This window comes from Paramacrobiotus metropolitanus, unplaced genomic scaffold (assembly GCF_019649055.1).
Source record: "Paramacrobiotus metropolitanus isolate TYO unplaced genomic scaffold, Prichtersi_v1.0 Parri_scaffold0000065, whole genome shotgun sequence".
Lineage (NCBI taxonomy): Eukaryota > Metazoa > Tardigrada > Eutardigrada > Parachela > Macrobiotidae > Paramacrobiotus > Paramacrobiotus metropolitanus.
Window position 1 is genome coordinate 709,306 of NW_026570285.1, and position 18,138 is coordinate 727,443.

The 18,138-nt window shown below is 40.7% G+C and overlaps 1 protein-coding gene across 1 annotated transcript in view; it reads left to right on the top strand.

Annotated features, from left to right (window-relative positions):
• The first annotated feature begins 3,376 nt into the window (after positions 1-3,376).
• Positions 3,377-18,138, top strand: part of LOC129594051 (midasin-like) — a 35,971-nt gene continuing 21,209 nt past the window's right edge. The window contains 33 exon segments of the mRNA XM_055490598.1: positions 3,377-3,637; positions 3,714-3,920; positions 3,982-4,053; positions 4,619-4,782; positions 4,851-4,953; positions 5,011-5,153; positions 5,547-5,724; positions 5,887-6,123; positions 6,125-6,170; positions 6,420-6,595; positions 6,864-6,969; positions 6,972-7,051; positions 7,255-7,391; positions 7,743-8,033; positions 8,495-8,570; positions 8,634-8,902; positions 9,307-9,485; positions 9,542-9,633; positions 9,835-9,951; positions 10,009-10,155; positions 10,405-10,552; positions 10,785-11,070; positions 11,875-12,453; positions 12,897-13,224; positions 13,428-13,631; positions 13,906-14,167; positions 14,170-14,528; positions 14,867-15,103; positions 15,376-15,617; positions 15,686-15,802; positions 16,100-16,287; positions 16,386-16,522; positions 17,441-17,734. Of these exon segments, the coding sequence (XP_055346573.1) occupies positions 3,593-3,637; positions 3,714-3,920; positions 3,982-4,053; positions 4,619-4,782; positions 4,851-4,953; positions 5,011-5,153; positions 5,547-5,724; positions 5,887-6,123; positions 6,125-6,170; positions 6,420-6,595; positions 6,864-6,969; positions 6,972-7,051; positions 7,255-7,391; positions 7,743-8,033; positions 8,495-8,570; positions 8,634-8,902; positions 9,307-9,485; positions 9,542-9,633; positions 9,835-9,951; positions 10,009-10,155; positions 10,405-10,552; positions 10,785-11,070; positions 11,875-12,453; positions 12,897-13,224; positions 13,428-13,631; positions 13,906-14,167; positions 14,170-14,528; positions 14,867-15,103; positions 15,376-15,617; positions 15,686-15,802; positions 16,100-16,287; positions 16,386-16,522; positions 17,441-17,734 (6,246 nt within the window). The 5' untranslated portion in view covers positions 3,377-3,592.

An 18,138-nucleotide genomic window follows, 5' to 3' on the forward strand; every position in this document is an offset into this window, starting at 1 on the left:
GTGGTAACGCAAAGCTGCTTAGTCTGGCGTGGTAACTTTACGCTTTTTACTCTAGTCTGCTTTCGTTGCGCCGCCAAGCCGCTTACTCTCGCGGACCTACGACACGCTCCTGGTTTCGCGTGCTTACGTTATGCCGTTTACGCTACTTACTCCCGCGTTGTCGTGGTTGTCCGCTGTTACTCTCACGTTTGTACGTTTCATGGTATCGCGTATTAACATTACACCGTTTACTTTCACGTAATTTGGTTACGGCGCTACGCTGTTAACTTTTGCTTGTTTCAGTTTACCCACTTAGTCTGGCTTTGTTACGTAACTTACGTTACGCCGTTCACTCTCTCGTGATTATGTTAAGTCGCTCTCTCTTTTGTGGTCAAGGTACGCCACCTACTGTCGCGTGCTTACGTTGCGACGGTTAGCTCGCGCGCTTACGTTACGCCGACTACTCTCGCGTGGTTACGTTACATTGCTTACTCTCGCGTGGCAACGTTGCGCCGGTTACCTTCTTGTGATTGCGTTACGCCGCTTACTCTCTTGTAAGATCGTCAAGAAGCTTACTTTTTTGCGTTTTTGTTACGCCGTTTACTCTCGCGTGGTTACGTTACGTTCCTTAGCTTCGCGTGCTTTCGTTACGCAGCTTACTTCCGAGCGCTTTCGTTTCCGTGCTTACTCTCGCGTGGTATCATTACAGCAGTTACTTTCTTTTGGTTGCGTTGAGCCGCTTACTCTTGAGTGGTCACGTTTCGCCGCTACTCTCGCGTTGTTACGCTTTGCCGCTTACTCTCGCCTGTTTGCGCTACGCCCCTTATAATCTGTGGTTACGTAGTCCGCTTATTGCCTTGTGCTTTTATTTCCTCGCTTCCCTCGTGTGGTAACGTTATGCCGCTTACTCTTGCAAGGTAACGTTACGCTGCGTGCGCGTGCTTTCCTTTAAGCAAACCGACTGAACCCAACCTAAACCTAATTGAACTAAATGACCTAACCCAAGGAGTTTGTTCTTTAATTTCCAATAGAGCGATAACAATATCAAGATTCAGTTACACTTAAACACAACAACACTTTTCACCGTACCAATAACAGAAGCGGCGTTTCCTCTTTGAATAGCTAAAGAAATGTTCTGCTTGAAAAACTCGTGGCTGCGAATCTCGCCTGTTTGTAACTCAACCCTCTCCCGGCTTCTTTAACCAGTTTCTTGGCTGATAAACCAAAACTACCAAAAGTTTCGAATCCAACAGCAGCGAACTCATATCGTCCTGACAGGAAACTATATTTTTGCTCTTTTTTAGCTTCTGCCAGGTCGGCTGCCGCTCCGGCCTTTAAGCTGGTGTGCACTGTAATCCAAATAAGAGCGCGCGATGGTGTCCACGCAGGTTACATCCCAGGCTAAACACAGCCCTCTCGTCTAGGGGAAAGTAGTGTTTCCGTCTGGGCGTGTGTCGTTTTCGTAGTGCACACCTCTAGGTTCCTTCGCGCCGGGATGCCTGCCGCGACCAGAGCGCGTCGCAGGATATCGTTTATGCAGTCGTGCCGTGCCCGTCTTCCAGCAGAGAATTTGCAACTCAATCCATGAAAGCCATCGGCATTGACTTCGGCACCGCACCTGCACTGGTGTTCAGAAGATGCAGGTGCGCCAAGTCGAATAGCATTGGCGATGCGGAAGGATTCGTCGTCCAATAAGTTTCCAATTGAGGACGAGGGAAGAGCGTGTGTCCAAACACCTGACTCCGGTGTTGAAGTCGCTAGCAAACATGCTTTGTTAGTGCCTAGTGGCGTCAGTTGCCTCGTATAACAAAGTTGCCTGCTCGGCTAAACTGTACGGCGTATCCCATGCACGTTGCAGATGTCTGCTTTCGAGGAGAGCCTCCAAAGTGCGATGTGGTCGTCAGCGTCAACTTCACTTGAGTGCGGCAGTAGTTTGGAAACCAGGCTCCGGGTAGCGTGGATCGAGGCCAAATAGGCCGGCTATGTTCATCTACCCGTCGGACCAAACCCAATCCAACTAACTGAACGAATGCAACCAACTAAATTAACAAACTATAGAAAAGACGAATCGTTGTAACGTAACCGAGCCAAAATAGTAAATGCGTTAACGCAACCTTCGTGGATACCGCGGTGCGTAGGCGTAGCGCGCCGCGGTCATCTATATGCCCCGCGGTCATTGCCAGTTCTTTCATATAGGATAAGTTGAATTCCACACATCGATTCCGTTTCCAGTGGTACGTAACATTTTCGAGTGAGAATGGAATGCGTAACCGGTAACAGTCTCAGTACAGTATTGCTCGCGCTCGGCGTGGTAAGTAACTGGTAAGTATTGCAGAGAATCGGTAAGTATGCTGTATGCTGTCTACGGTAATAGGGGCTTTGCGTTGCAACTTGTATGTAACATAAGTTAGCACCCATCTATAGAAGTAAGACTTCCGGCCGTCGAAATTGGTTTGTGCGTATGGCTTAAAACGAGCTGGCGTGCGGCACGCGTGATGCTGTGACCAGCTCGCTCATAAACATACAAGTAGCCGACCTGACTGCCAGTCAATCCCCAAAACTTGCAGCACTTTTCTTTCGTTTGCCTCTCAGCAGAACGTCCCAATCGATATATCAAAAGATAGAGAATTAATTTTCAAACTTTTCGGTATATAGCAAGTGGAAATCTATGGCAAATCAAGAAAGTTATGGCTGTTTTGGTTTCTCGTAAACAAAGCATAGGCCCGTGCGAGCGTGCGAGGAGGCGTTGCTTGCATCCTGTGCTAAGTCTATGAGAAACGAAAACAGTTATAATTTGCTTGATTTGCCATACATTTCCACTTGCTACATACCAAAAAGTTTGAAAATTAATTCTCTATCTTTTGATATATCGATTGGGAAGTTTTGTTGAGAAGTAAAGGAAAGACGAGCGTTTGAAATTTCGAGATACACTGGCAGTTCGATCAGTTTCGTGTATGTACGAGGATGCACGCAGTCAAACCGACAGTAAATTTTTTCAGCGAGACCAACCGACAACCGTGCATATAGTTCAAGCGACTACCAACCATCCACGGGTGACTGTCACCTGTATCACGCATACAGTGCAAACGATAGCTCCCTTTCGCGGGGTGGCTGTTATGTGAAGAAATAATCTGTTTGTGTGCGTGGTTGTCGGTTGGTCTCGCTGAAAAAATTTACTGTCGGTTTGACTGCGTGCATCCTCGTATGCATGCTAGGGGGTGGAGTTACATACATACGCGTAAGGCTCTTACGAGTATGCATTTTTGGCACCGCCCTCACACAAGCACATATCTAATTTGCGCGGCAGCGAATCGCCGCATTGTGGGTTCGGCCATGGCGTAACTTGTATTGATGGGTCCTTAGTTGTGTAGCATACAAGTAGCAACGCAAAGCCCGGAATATCTGTATCTGTATGATATCTTATCGATACACTATCTGTAAGTATTATAAGTAATCTTAATTCTTATCGATATCTGTAAGCTTATCCACTCCATCCAATGGTGCCCAGTACTGACGCCGCGATTCCCCGTTGAACTCATGCGAGGGTACTTCTCCGGTTTGTTGTTGGATTGAGTGCTAGTCGCTGTCGCCTGAAGTGGCGTGTTTCGCAGCCATGGAAGCTGTCGAAGCAGCAGCTGACACTGACAGTTCGCCAGATGTAAGTCGTATGACTTTGAGCGTAAATTCCTTTTTAGGAACAAATCAGGCGCCTGCCAATCCATTTTATTCTGCAGGCCTGCTCCAGCTACATTGTGCCGTCCAGTTACGCCGAGCCGATCGCCAGCGCCGAGCTCTTCATCCAGCACGGGAAACCCGTGCTCCTCTGCGGACCGACGGGCGGCGGCAAATCCGCGCTCCTGCACCACCTGGCCGTCCGCCACGGCCGCAGACTAAGCAGGGATGTGGTGACGATCCAGCTGTGCAAGGACGCCGATGGCCGCGTCAGTACACGCGCATTTCGAGAAACAGGGAATCGCGTCTGATCGCGTTGGTTTCTTGCAGGCGCTGCTGGGTTCCTATCATTGCACGGAGATCGGAGGGGAATTCAAATGGGTTCCGGGGATTTTAGCCCGAGTAAGGAATGCTCAGTGTGCATTTTTCGAATGGTTTTTGCTGTCAGTTAGTTTTTGTGTTTTTTCAACCACCTCGTAGTTAAATTTTTTAAACATTTTTTTAATTTTGTTTCTTTTTATGGTCAGTGATTTGCTGTCTATTTAAGTTTTCAACCGCTGTTTTGGAATTTTCTATTTTATTATTATTTTCTTGTCAATTATTTTCTGGTTGTTATTTTTTTGTAATTTGCGAATAAATGCTTGTTTTTTTAAATTGTTTTTATTTTGTGCATTTTTATTTAACCACTTGATTATTTTGGAATATTTTGTTTTATTTTGTTGGCAGTTATTTCTGGTTGCTATTTTTCCTAACTTTTACTAAATTATAATTATTTTTATACCGTTATTTAATATTTTGTTTATTGTTATTTTTTATAATTTTTGCGGTCTATTTAACCATTTATTTTTATTACCATTATTTCTTTGTCAATCGCGTTTACCGGTTGTTATTTTTGAATTCATTTCCATTTTTGTATTGCGGACAGTGTTATACGAGAAAAGTGAGGTTTCGTGTTGTGGATGCGTAGGTTGTAATGAATTCGTGCTGGGTGATTCTCGACGATTTGGACAGCGCGCCGATGGACGTCGTCTCGGTCTTACTGCCGCTCATCCAGACCGGCACCCTGAATATCCCGGAGATCGGTTCCACGATACAAGCAGGCGATGGATTTCGAATATTCGCCACTTTACGGTATTTTCTATTTTTTTACTGATTTTATGTGGTTGATTTTTATTGTTGATTTTTTTTGCTGGTCGCAGGACGCACGATCCGTCCATCCAGCAGTCACACGTCGATCCGACCTTGTTCAGCCATTTCAAGCGGATTTATTTGGAGAAGCTTCCCTCCGATGGAATTTTAATGGTGGTTATTATTTTTGATATGGTGTATTTTTTGGAAAATAATTTTCTCTGATTTTAGATCAGTCGCCGGTTGTTTCCGTCGCCGTCCATGCAGACGTTTCTCCCGGAACTGCTGCGCATCTTCAGCACGGTGACGAATGCCGCGGAAATCGCTGATATGGATGCGCGCCGCTGTGTTGCTCATCGCCTGATCTCGCTCAGGTCGGAAATATTTATTAGTTAGGATTATTTCATATCAGTAAAAATTAAAGTTTGTAAATTGTTTTCAGCATTGCTTTTTTTCTGTTTATTTTCTTATGATCTTTATACTGATTTCTTTAGCGCTGCCGTCATATGAAGAGTTACTTTTTTAATTTTATTACTTGCCAGTAAAATTTATTTATGCATTTTTGACAGCCTATTTTTATTTGTATTAATTTATTTTGTCTAAATTTCAGTGTTAACTTTTTTTGTATTTTTTTATTCTTTTTTTATGCACGATACTGTATTTTTAAGCAGTTAAGTTTCTGTTGTCATTTTTTGTCCAAATAATATTACAGTTTTCTATCTTTTTGAGCGATGCAGGATAGTTTTATCGGTCAAATTGATTTGTAGAGATTTCTTGAAATCCTGTCGACGAATCTCCTCCTATTTATCGTCCAATTCCCGCGCCGAAGCGGAAATTCTTCTGCAGGACGTCTGTGATTGTTTCGTGGCCTTTATTCCGGGAAAAGAGGCGCGTCTGGCCTTGGCGCGGCAGTTGGGTGTCTTTCTGGGATTACCGACCAGTGATGTACGTTGGCAGCACCGCGACAATTTTTATTCTACGCTAATATTTCATTTTTTGGTATTATGTATCTTTAAAAATATTTTTTCCATTTTCAACCTTTTACATTTTTTTCCAATATTTATTTTTGGTTTTTTAAATGTTGTTTTCTTATTTTTTTATGAGCAGGTGGACTACAATCTCGGCAAGCGGCAGCCGGTGGTGGTTGACAGCAGCGCAGTTGATTTTCGTGTCGGACGAGTTTCTCTTGCGAAGGCTGCTTTAAATGAGGAACAGTCGAGCGCGGAAACAGTGTTTCTCCATAGTCGACCGGTCTTCTCGCTGCATCCGTCGGCGTGCCGTTTGCTGGAGAGTTTGTGCATGGGTGTGGCGCACAACGAGGCCATGCTGCTGGTCGGGGAGACGGGGGACCGGCAAGACCACCTGCGTGCAGTATCTCGCGGAAAAGCTCGGTAAGCCCGTGAAAATGTCCAATTATGTTTTCTGGATATTCTGCAAAATCACTCTTATTTTCCAGAATATTTGTAAATTCAACGAAGAATTTCTTTTTCCATTTTTCATGATATTTTTAAAAATTGCGGCTGCTTTCCAGAATATTTTTAAGTAGTAGAAGCTGTTTTTATTTTTTTTTCGAATTCTAACTTTTAAATTTTCGTTTTTTTAAATTTTCGATGTCTGAGCGCTGGTTTTGGTTAATGTAGGCCGGAAGTTGCACGTGATTAATTTGAGCCAGCAGGCGGAACTGACGGATCTCCTGGGCGGGTACAAACCCATGGAAATGGGGCGTGTCTTTGCCGAGCTGCATGCCGTATTTTTGGATCTCTTCACGCGAACGTTTTCCCTCCAGCAGAACGCGGTTTTCATCGAGAGAGCCCAGGTACAGACCGGGAATCAGTTTACACGGATATTTTTGATTTGTAGAATAATTTAAAATAAGTTGAAAAATATATTTTCAAACAAAATTGTAGTTAATTATACTTTTTTTGTATTTTAATTTAAAAAATATTCTTCAGTGTGTCTTACAACCGGTATCTTGATTTTTTTTGCATGACCGTCCATTTTCAGCAGTCGCGCGGGAGCGTCACGTTTCTGATTTGATCAACTGCTGCTTGTCGATTTTTTTTATTTTGTTTCAAATTTTGTAGAAAGCTTTCCTACAGAAGGACTGGACTTTGCTGGCCACAGCGATGCGGCATATCGTCAGTAGTTTTTTCAAACGGAAGAACACCGATGACAAGCTGGTTGGTTTATGGAGGATTTTGCTGACAAATTGTCCATTGTGGAACGGCAGTTGGCCGTGGCGAAGAAGAGTCTCCTCTTTACATTCTTAGAGGTACACTAATTCTGCGGTATTTATAACACTGTTTATTATAGACCACAACTGCAATAACAATTTAAAATAATTATAATAAAACTGAAAATAATTACAACGAAAATTAAAAAACAACCACAATAAAAGTGAAAATAATTACAATAAAATTAAAAATATTTGCAGTAAAAATTTGGTTGGAAATTCTGATTAAGTGGTTTATGCAGGGAACGCTGGTGACGAGTTACCGCAGCGGCGACTGGGTGCTGCTGGATGAAATCAACCTGGCCACGCCGGAACTGCTGGCCAGTCTCAGCCATTTTATCGACAACACGCAGACGTCTTTCCTCCTCACGGATCGCGGGTACTGCGCTTTTTCTCTAATTTTATTCGTCATTGCCATTTTTATTTGTGTGCCGATTTTATTTTAATTAATATTATTTAGGCAAATAATTTCATTCATTTAATTCGGTTATTGGTTTATTTTAATTTATTCTTTGCATTTTTATCCAATTTTACCGTGATTTATTCTTAATATATTTTATTCTTTATTTTGTCTTACGGTTTCATCTACATACTTTAAATATTTAAAATTAGTTTTATTTTTTAACAAAATGTTTGCAGTGCTGTTATTTTTCTGTTTTTCTTCTGTTGTATAATTTCATTTATTTTAATTTTATTTTATTTTCCATTATTTTTCTGTTAATTTTTTTAGGGATGACACGCCCATCCCTCGGCATCCCGACTTCCGCCTGTTTGCCTGCATGAACCCGGCCACGGATCTGGGGAAGCGCGATCTGCCGGCGGCCGTCCGCAGTCGCTTCACGGAGATTTACTGCGGCGATCTGTCGGATCGCGGGGAAGTCCGGCAGATCGTCGTGGCGTATCTGCAGCCGTTGGCGTTGAACGTTGAGCTGCTGGAGAAGGTGGTGGAGCTGTTTTTTATCCTGAAGACGCTGGCCGAAACCAAGATGGTCGACGGCGTCAGCCACAAACCCCACTACAGGTTGGGCAAATTATTTAGTAATTAACCGGAGAAAAATCACAATGAAAACAATAATAATTGCGGCAGAATTATCTGATTATTGGAGAAAATTGGAATAGAAATAATAATAACTTCTGCTGGTAATAATTGGAGAAAACTAAAATAAAAATAGTATTTATTGCTGGGAAATTATCTGATAATTGGAGAAAATTAAAATAAAAATAGTATTTATTGCTGGGAAATTATCTGATAATTGGAGAAAATTAGAATGAAAATAATATTAGCTGCTGGAAACAAGTGGAGAAAATTATGGTAAAAATAATATTAATTACTGGAAAAATTTCTAATGATTACAGAAAAATTGGAACAGAAGTAATATTGATCGTTGAAAAACTGTCTAATAATGCAGGGGAAAATTAGCGTGAAAACATTTTTAATGGCTGGAAAATTTACACAAAATTGCAGTGATTTTTCCATTGCAGTCTGCGAACGTTTACGCAAGCCCTGAAGTTCGCCGTGAAGAATCCGATGGGAAAAGTGGTTCGATCGTTATATGAAGTAAGTTGTTTGAATTAAATTCGTTTTAATTAATGCCGAAATTAATTGCCGTGGTTTTGGCAGGGATTTTGTCTGAGTTACCTGACGCAGTTGAGCCGCGAATCGCAGAGCCTAATGAAGAAAACCATCGCCGAGCATTTGTTCGGTGAAGCGGGATTGAAACACCCGGATTTATCGCTGCGCGCGCCCCGCCCCACGGCGGGCCGCTATGAGCAGATCGAGGGATACTGGATTGCGTGCGGCCAGCTGAAGCCCGAGCTGGATAAGCAATACATCCTCACCGAGACCGTCAAGAGCAATCTGACGGAAGTGGCGCGCGCCGTCTCCGCTGGGTGAGTTCCCGGATTTGTTTTTCAATTTTTGTAGAATTAAATTTAATTTTTTTGGTAAGTAATTTGAAGTAATTAACCCGTGTTAATCTGCGTATTTATAATTTAATGTGTGGATTTTACCCTGTATTTTAATTCTGATTTAATTGATGAAGTTCAGCCGTATAATTTTATTGTCAGTATTTTAATTTGGATTCTAGAATTTTATCGCAAATTAATTTGAGTAATACATAAATTAACCGTGGAAGTTACTTTTACTTGTAATTTAATTTGGGTGATATTTTAAATTAAGCGTATAATTTTAATTGTAATTTAATGGGGTGAATTTTTGAATTAACGGTGGAATTTCGTTTTAATTGTCTATTAATTTTTATAAAATTTAATTACGCGCTGGTGTATGTGTTTAGACAAGTGCCGGTGCTGCTGCAAGGCGAGACGTCCATCGGGAAGACGAGCCTGATCACGTGGCTGGCGCGGGCCACCGGCAACCGCTGCGTGCGCCTCAACAACCACGAGCACACCGACCTGCAGGACTACCTCGGCTCCTACCAGCCCAACGAGGACGGCAAACTGGTCTTCTGCGAAGGTCGGCATTTTAACCACTTACTGCGCCGTGCAGAAAAGTAATTGTCCTGTAATTAGGAATTCTGGTGGACGCCGTGCGGAAAGGCTACTGGATTATTTTGGATGAATTGAATCTGGCGCCGTCCGACGTTCTCGAAGCACTAAATCGGGTAAATCATCCAGAAAAATTATGTACGAATTTCGGTTTAAAATTTAAAATTAATAATGAATTAAAACTGAAAAAAATTAATGAAAATAAAAATTATTAATAAAATAAATTGGAATTAATTTAAATTTTAAAATTACAATGGATATTAAAAGTAATATTAAATTAAGTTAAAATAATATGGAATATTTTTCTGTTATTGCAGTTGTTGGATGCCAATCGTGAGCTGTTCATCACGGAGACGCAGCAAATAATCCGCGCGCATCCGCACTTTATGCTGTTTGCCACGCAGAATCCGCCCGGCTATTACGGTGGTCGCAAAGTGAGTCTTTTTAGCCGGAAAAAAATTCTCGGTGAATTTTAAAAATTTGCTGTGTAGGCGCTGTCGCGTGCCTTCCGTAACCGCTTCATCGAGATGCATTTTGACGAAATTCCGCGTGAAGAACTGGAGAAGATCCTGCAGCAGCGCTGCGATCTGCCGGAAGCCTATGCCAAGAAGATGATTTCCGTAATGGTCGACCTACAGGTAAACTGATTTATATTTAATTTGTCCCAAATAAATACGTGGACTTATTTTAAATTTATTCCAAATTTAATTGGATTTATTTTAAATTTATCCTAAATAATACTTGGATTTATTTTAGATCTATGCAGAATTTAATTGGATTTAGTTTAAATTTGTTTTAAATAATAATTACTGGCTTTAATGTTTTTGCAAAATTATAATTTTTATTTTGCATTAATTAAATAATTCTTTGCACTGTGTTGTGTTTAGGCGTTGCGGAAGAACAGTGGAATTTTCGCGGGAAAGCAGGGCTTTATTACACTGCGCGATCTTTTCCGCTGGGCAGAACGCTACCGCACCGCGACGGCTCCCACGGAAAATAAATTCTACGATTGGTCGCAACATCTGGCTGAACACGGTGAGCACGGTTTATTTTAACCTAATTAACTGGACTATTGATTATGATTTTTTAAAATTATTTTTCCATTTTCTTAAATTATTGGTTCTCTTTTTTCAGCAACATTGCTGTATAATTTAATTTCATTGAATTAATGAAATTATTCATTAAGTATTTTTAAAAAGCATTTTTCTTTAGTTTTTCTGTTTTGGTAATTTTTTTAGAATTTAATTCAGTGACCTTCCAATTTTAGGTTTTTTGTTACTGGCGGGGCGGGTGCGGCGCAGCGATGAAGCGGACGTGGTGAAGAGTGTCGTGGAGAAGGAATTTAAAGTCGGCATTAATTTGGAGCAGTTATTCGGCTCATTTGATCACCAGCCCAGTTCCATCACCAGTCAAGCGGTCGCGCAAAACTTTAAAAATTCCCATTCGGAGGAATTGCGGCATTTGGTGTGGACGTCCAACTGGCAGCGCTTGGTGGTGCTGGCCGGCACGGCGCTGCAGTACGGCGAGGCGGTCCTGCTCGTCGGCGACACCGGGTTCGTCCACAAATTACTGTTTTATATACGTAATTTTTTAGAAAAATATTCCTTTAATTTTAGATTTCTGTTTGCGTTTTTCCAGGTGTATTCCCATTTTTACCCGTTTATTGTTTCATATAGTTATTTACTTTTAAAATATTTACTCAAGCTCTTTGTGTATAAGAAATAAATAAGCAAGCGTATCTGTAGAAGAAAAAAACCAGAAATGTTTTTTAAAAAATATTTCTTTATTTTTGGATTTTTGTTTGCAGTTTTCCAAATTTATTCCCGTTTTAATGTTTCAAAAAGTTATTTAGTTGTATAATATTTATTCAGCTTCTCTGTGTTTTAAAAAGTAAACAATCAACCATATCTGTGGACGAACAAAATCAGAAAATTGTTTTTAAAAAATATTTCTTTTATTTAGATTTTTGTTACGTTTTTCCAAATTTGTTCGCATTTTCATCTGTTTAATTTTTCGTATGGTAATTTATTTTTATAATTTTTATTCTGCTTCTTTGTGTTCTAAGAATGAATAAGCAAACACCTCGGCAGACGAAAAAATTAAAAAAAATTAGCAAATTAGAAAGCAAAATTAAAATTAAATAGGCAAACCGCCGAAAATTATTTTTTATTTTTTTATATACATTTTTTCGTTTATTAAATTTATTTATTCCCGGTTATTTAGCTGCGGAAAAACCACCGTGTGCCAGTTATACGCGGAAATAAACTAAAAAATAAATAAGCAAACCGACGAAAATAATTTAGTTAATTTTTATATACATTTCTTCGTTACGAAATTTATTATTCCCGGTTAATTAGCTGCGGAAAAACCACGGTTTGCCAGTTATACGCGGAACTTCAGCGACTACAGCTCCTTTCCGTCAACTGCCACATGAACACGGAGACCGCCGACTTCCTGGGCGGTCTCCGTCCCGCCCGCCATCCCGCCGCCTCCGGGAAACTCTTCGAGTGGAACGACGGCCCGTTGGTGGCCGCCATGACACAGGGCGCCGTGTTCCTCTTGGACGAGATCTCCCTGGCCGACGACGCGGTTCTGGAGCGTCTCAATTCGGTCCTGGAGCCGGAGCGGAGCCTGGTGTTGACGGAGAAGGGCGCCGCCGCCGCCGCGGGCGGGCGGCTGGATGTCAGCGAGGTGCGCGCGGTGGAAGGGTTCCGCCTGGTGGCCACCATGAACCCCGGCGGGGATTTCGGGAAGAAGGAACTGTCGCCGGCGCTGCGGAATCGGTTCACCGAGATCTGGTGTCGGAATTTGAACGTTCCGGATGATTTGCGACTGGTCATGGAGCAGAATTTGTGGCCGGGTGCGGGAACATTGCGCGGGGTTTTTATTACGGCGATTTGTGAATTTATCGAGTGGATGGTGCAGCAAAATAACAGGTTAGTGCTAATGTCCTGAATATGTATTTCTTCCCCGAAATCAAGTTAATTTAACATTAATAGTTGCTGATTTGCAGTTAAAAATTTGAAAATCAAAAAGGGAATTTTCAAACTCTGTTTTCGAATAATATTGTTATAAAACAACAAATCAAATGAATTTGATATTTATGATTAATGATGTATCATGATTTTCAGCAGTGATTAATTTTCACTATATTTTATTAAATCGGCAATTTTTTAGCGTATTCAATTTCTCCATCTAAAATTATTTGTATAATTTCCAAAAAGTAAAATTTTTTCGTTCAAGTCGTATTGAATACTGGAAGCCCGGTTTGATTTTGAAAATGATGTAATTTAAAGCGTGAAACGTGCAGCGTCTGAAATAAATTGAATAAATGTTAATAAACTAACCAAATAATTAGTTATTTAATGAAATTTCTTAGGTTGTTGGTGAGCACGCGCGACGTGATGAGCCTGATAAAATTCATGAATTCTTTCGTGTCCGCCCCGTCGGAGGGTTTGTGCCGGTCCTTGAGCGGGCAGCCGCATCTGGCGTATTATCACGGATGTCTCACCGTCTTCCACAGTCTACATAGTGGAATGGATAGCGAAAGTATTGCGCAGTTTATTGGCGCGCAATTCCACACTGATCTCTTCGCTCTGTATTTTGCTGGACTGGAAATCGCGCTTCCGTTGGATTTATCTGGGGAATTACTCGTCGATAAAGACGAGTATTTTGGCGTTGCGCCGTTCGTCGTCAAAAAGAACCCGGTACGTGTATAATTTTTAAAGAAAACTAAAATCAAAAATAACTCAAATAACCTCATAAAAAATAAAACACCGGAAAAAGCTTCGCTGAAATAAAAATAAATTCTAACAAAATAATTTAAATGAACTTTATATCGAAATAAAGAAAATACATATAAAAATGTATGCGGTGGTAAATTTATAAAGAGACCGGTTTTATTTCATAGAATGCGGTGCGCGCTGTGCCGGTCAGTTACAGTTTCGAGGCGGACAGCGTGAAGAAGAATTTATTGCGGATTATTCGCGGGATGGCTGTGACGAAGGGCGTCCTATTGGAGGGATCGCCCGGCATCGGCAAGACCAGCATCGTCACCGCCTTGGCGCGCGCCTGCGGCTACGACGTCGTCCGGATTAATTTGTCCGAGCAGACCGTAAGCCCGCCACATTTTTCTATTTTAATCCAATTTAAATTGAAACAAACTGATAAAAATTCATAAATAAAATATAATAAATGTCATATTATTATCCGAATTAATTGTAATTAATTCTCCGCGAGGTGTATAATTGATAGGAATTGAATATCCTGCAGTTAATTCTCTGTGTATATTGTGTATATTCGGAAGTCTAAAATTGCAATACGTAAATTACGCCCAATTAAATGAATTAAAAATTGCTTAAATAAATAAAAATTGATTTTTGGGACAGGATATATCGGAGTTATTCGGCGCCGACATGCCGGTCTGCTCCGACGCCAGCGAGGGCTTATTCGCGTGGCGCGACGGCCCCTTCCTCCAGGGCCTCAAACGCGGCAGCTGGATCCTTCTAGACGAACTCAACCTGGCCTCCCAGTCCGTCCTGGAGGGTCTCAACGCCTGTCTGGACCACCGCGGGACCGTCTTCATCCCCGAACTGAACCGCACCTTCACCGTCGACACGACCACCACCCGCATCTTCGCCTGCCAGAACCCCTGGCCCAGGGCGCCGGCCGCAAGGGCCTCCCGCAGTCCTTCTTGAATCGCTTCACGCAGGTGCTGATGGAGGCGTTGAGCGACGGGGATTTGTTGGAGATTTGTTGTCGGATGTATCCGGCCGTGGAAAAGGTCACGGTGGAGCGGATGTTGGGGTTTAATGCGGCGGTGGAGGCGGCGGTGGGGGCGGGGCGGTTGGGGGTGGAGGGGCGGCCGTGGGAGTTTAATCTGCGCGATGTCATGCGCTGGTGTGATTTGTTGTTGGAGCGAGAGGAAAAGGATGATGGTGGGAATTATCAGGCGGCGCTGGTGGATTTGCTGTATGCCGCTCGATTCCGCACCACGCAGGATCGACAACTGGTACTCTTATATTAATTTTGAATATGTTTTAAGATTTATTAATAAATTTAAGTAATTTATTTTTAAATAAATTACAGTTATTTTAGAAATCGAAAATTTTCATTTTATATAATCACTAATCAGTTCAAATCAATTTCAAACATTTAATTTTAAACTGATTAATGAGCGGATTTGTAAAAAAAAACATGATGGGTAATTTCTTGAATTCGAAATTCAAATTACTAAAAAAAAGCTGATAAGGTTGGCGCTAAAATGCTGTAAATAATAATAAATAGTGTTTCTGTTAAATAATAATAATTAAATGATGTATTACATACGTACCTATATGATTTGCGCAGATATGGCAACTGGCGGAAGAGATTCTGGGAATATCCGTAACCAGCGGGTCGGTGCCGGCGCGGCAGTTTCTGCGCTGCGAGATCACGGAATCATCCCTCCATCTGGGCGTCGTGTCGTTGGACCGGAAAACGTTTACCATCGCGGACTCTGTCCTGGATTTGCAGCTGCTGCAGTCGCAGTCGGCGCTGCTGGAGAAATTGGCTTTCTGCATTAAACACAACTTTGTCTCCCTTCTCGTGAGTTTTGTAAAAGCATGACCTCAAGTTATAATTATAAATAGTAAAAAAAGGTTAAAGAAACAGATTAATAAATTTCAGATAAGTTAGCAATAAATTTCAATTTGAACAATTGGAAATCAATGATTTAAAAATAGTAACAGATATCCAGCATTGAAAAATAACGTTAAATGAATTATTTAAAAATATTAACAAATTAAACTAAAATAATGCTTTTGAAAATCGTAAAAAATTCCCAGAATTTGCGGCAGAATGCCTGACATTATTTGCAGGTGGGCGGAGCGGGTGTAGGCAAAGCGGCGGCGGTGCATTTGCTGGCGGCGTTATGTGGACAGCGATTGGAGACGATGTATCTGAACAGCGCCCTGGACGCCACGGAATTACTGGGCGGCTTCCAGCAGGTCAGCCAGGCGTCGGCCGCCTCCGCCGGGCGCTTCGAATGGCGCGACAGTGTGGTGGTGCGGGCCATCCGCGACGGCGGCTGGCTGCTCCTCGACGGCGCCAATCTGTGCAGGTACGTTTTTCTCCTTCGCTTAGTGTTGGCGAAATTTTTAGAAAATTTTTAAAAAAATTATTTTGCAGCGCGGCGGTTTTGGACCGGCTGAACTCGGTGCTGGAGCCCCACGGGGAGCTGCTGCTGTCGGAATGCGGCACGGTGGGCGACGCGGTGCCCTGCATCAAACCACATCCCAACTTCCGGTCCGTACATAATTGTGTAAATATTGCAACAAATGTATTTATTTTGTTTTTTCATAATTTTAGTATGGCTTGTGCCTTTTTTTTTATTGTATTTTTATTACTTTTGCTTTTTTTGTAAACTATTGTTTTTTTTACAGATTTATTCATATTGCTTGTACATATTATGCTTTCTTTTTAATAATTTTGTTCTCCTTATCCTCCGTTATTTTATTGTCATTTTTCGCACATTTTTTTCTATTGTTTTTTATGGCTTGTGTCTTTTTTGTTAAATTTTCTATTAATCGCATAATAATTTAGGTTGTTCCTGGTGATGGATCGAAAGTACGGTGAATTATCCCGCGCGATGCGTAATCGCGTCATCGAGATCTTCGTCCCGGCGCTGCTGAATCAGCGCGATGAAGAAGCGCTGGCGGTGCAGCTGGGCGTACCGCTGAACGACATCGGTGTCGTCTTAAAGGGCCTGCACCATCAGATCCCGTCGAAAGGTAGGTTTCTCTAAATTGCAGAAATTCTGTCCACTGAAATGTTTAATTTGTTACATTTTCAGATATGTTTTTAATCATTTGTGCATAATTGTTTATAGATTTATCCGTGGCGGCGTTGCGCGACGTGGTGGAAGAAACGATGATGCGACGGCGCAGTGGCGAACGACTGGACGCCGCCCTATCCAAAGCCGTCTCCAGTGTGGTTGCATCGCCACATCCGCTCGCAAACGATACGGTAATTATGTTGTCGCGGCTTTTCTTGGATAAATTACCGAAATTTGTCAGTTCATGCATTTCATGTTTTTTTTTGGCTATCTCTTTTTTTAACATTTTCAGTTTATAAGTTTCTTATTCTTTTGGTTTCGAAAAACTTGTATGTTTCAGTTTGTATCTATTTTTAAAATATTCCCCACTTTTATTTCTTGTCAGTATTTTAAATTTTTTATTTTTTAATTTGCTTTTATTTCTTGACGGTTTTAAAAATTTTATAAATTTGTATGGTGTGTAATTTTGCCGGTTTTTTTGGCTTTATAAATTTATAAATTACCGAAATTTGTCAGTTCATGCATTTTATGTTTTTTTTTGGCTATCTCTTTTTTTAACATTTTCAGTTTATAAGTTTCTTATTCTTTTGGTTTCGAAAAACTTGTATGTTTCAGTTTGTATCTATTTTTAAAATATTCCCCACTTTTATTTCTTGTCAGTATTTTAAATTTTTTATTTTTTAATTTGCTTTTATTTCTTGACGGTTTTAAAAATTTTATAAATTTGTATGGTGTGTAATTTTGCCGGTTTTTTTGGCTTTATAAATATATAAATTACCGAAATTTGTCAGTTCATGCATTTTATGTTTTTTTTTTGGCTATCTCTTTTTTTAACATTTTCAGTTTATAAGTTTCTTATTCTTTTGGTTTTGAAAGACTCTGTATGTTTCAGTTTGTATCTAGTTTTAAATTTTTTTTATTTCTTATTTTTTGTCTTGCCGGTTTTAAAATTTTTATAAATTTGGATGGTGTGTAATTTTGCCGGTTTTATTGGCTTTATAAATTTTTATATATCAGTTTTGATTTTTTTAAAAGTTCTGTAAGCTTAATAATTGATTTGTATTTTTGATTGGTTTTAATTTTTCTAATTTTGAGTATTATGTGTACAGCAAGTGGCATTGTTGGCGAATGGCGATCCGGCGCCGGTATTGATCCATCCACCGTTTCCGGTCGTTGTCCGGGATGTTGTGTCCCATCCGGCGCAGACCAACACGCTGCGCCACCGACACGTTGTGGAATTTATTACCCGACAATCGCACCGGAAAGACGCGCAGCCGATTGTGTTGGCGACGTGCCTGGAGATTTTCTTCCTCACCGCTTCATCAACGGAAGCGCGTCTAAGAAAAATCAGCGCGGAGGAATTTTTATCCACCAGCGGTGTGCTGTTTCCGATGCAGCAAATGGTAACTTGAAATTCCAATCGAAATCATAAGAAATAAAATTTTAACGGTTAATTTCCTGATTATAATAATAAAATCGATATTTTTCAGCGGTCAAGTTTTCGATTTTTTATTTTTAAATTAAGTTTTGTATTTTTTTTATTTTTTTGAGAAATTTAGCCCGTTTTGGTTTCGAAAATAACAAATGATTTGAAATACAAATGATTTGCAAGTCAGAAATGGAAAACAAATGGTAAATTTATTTTCCGAATATTTTTCTGTATTGGAAATGAAGAAATTAAATAAATATTAATACAAATAATAAAATCGATATTTTTCAGCGGTCAATTAGTTGCTTTTTGTTCAGTCGTTTTTTTTATGAATTCCAAAATTACTTGAATAATTATCAAAAAATGCAGTTTTTAATT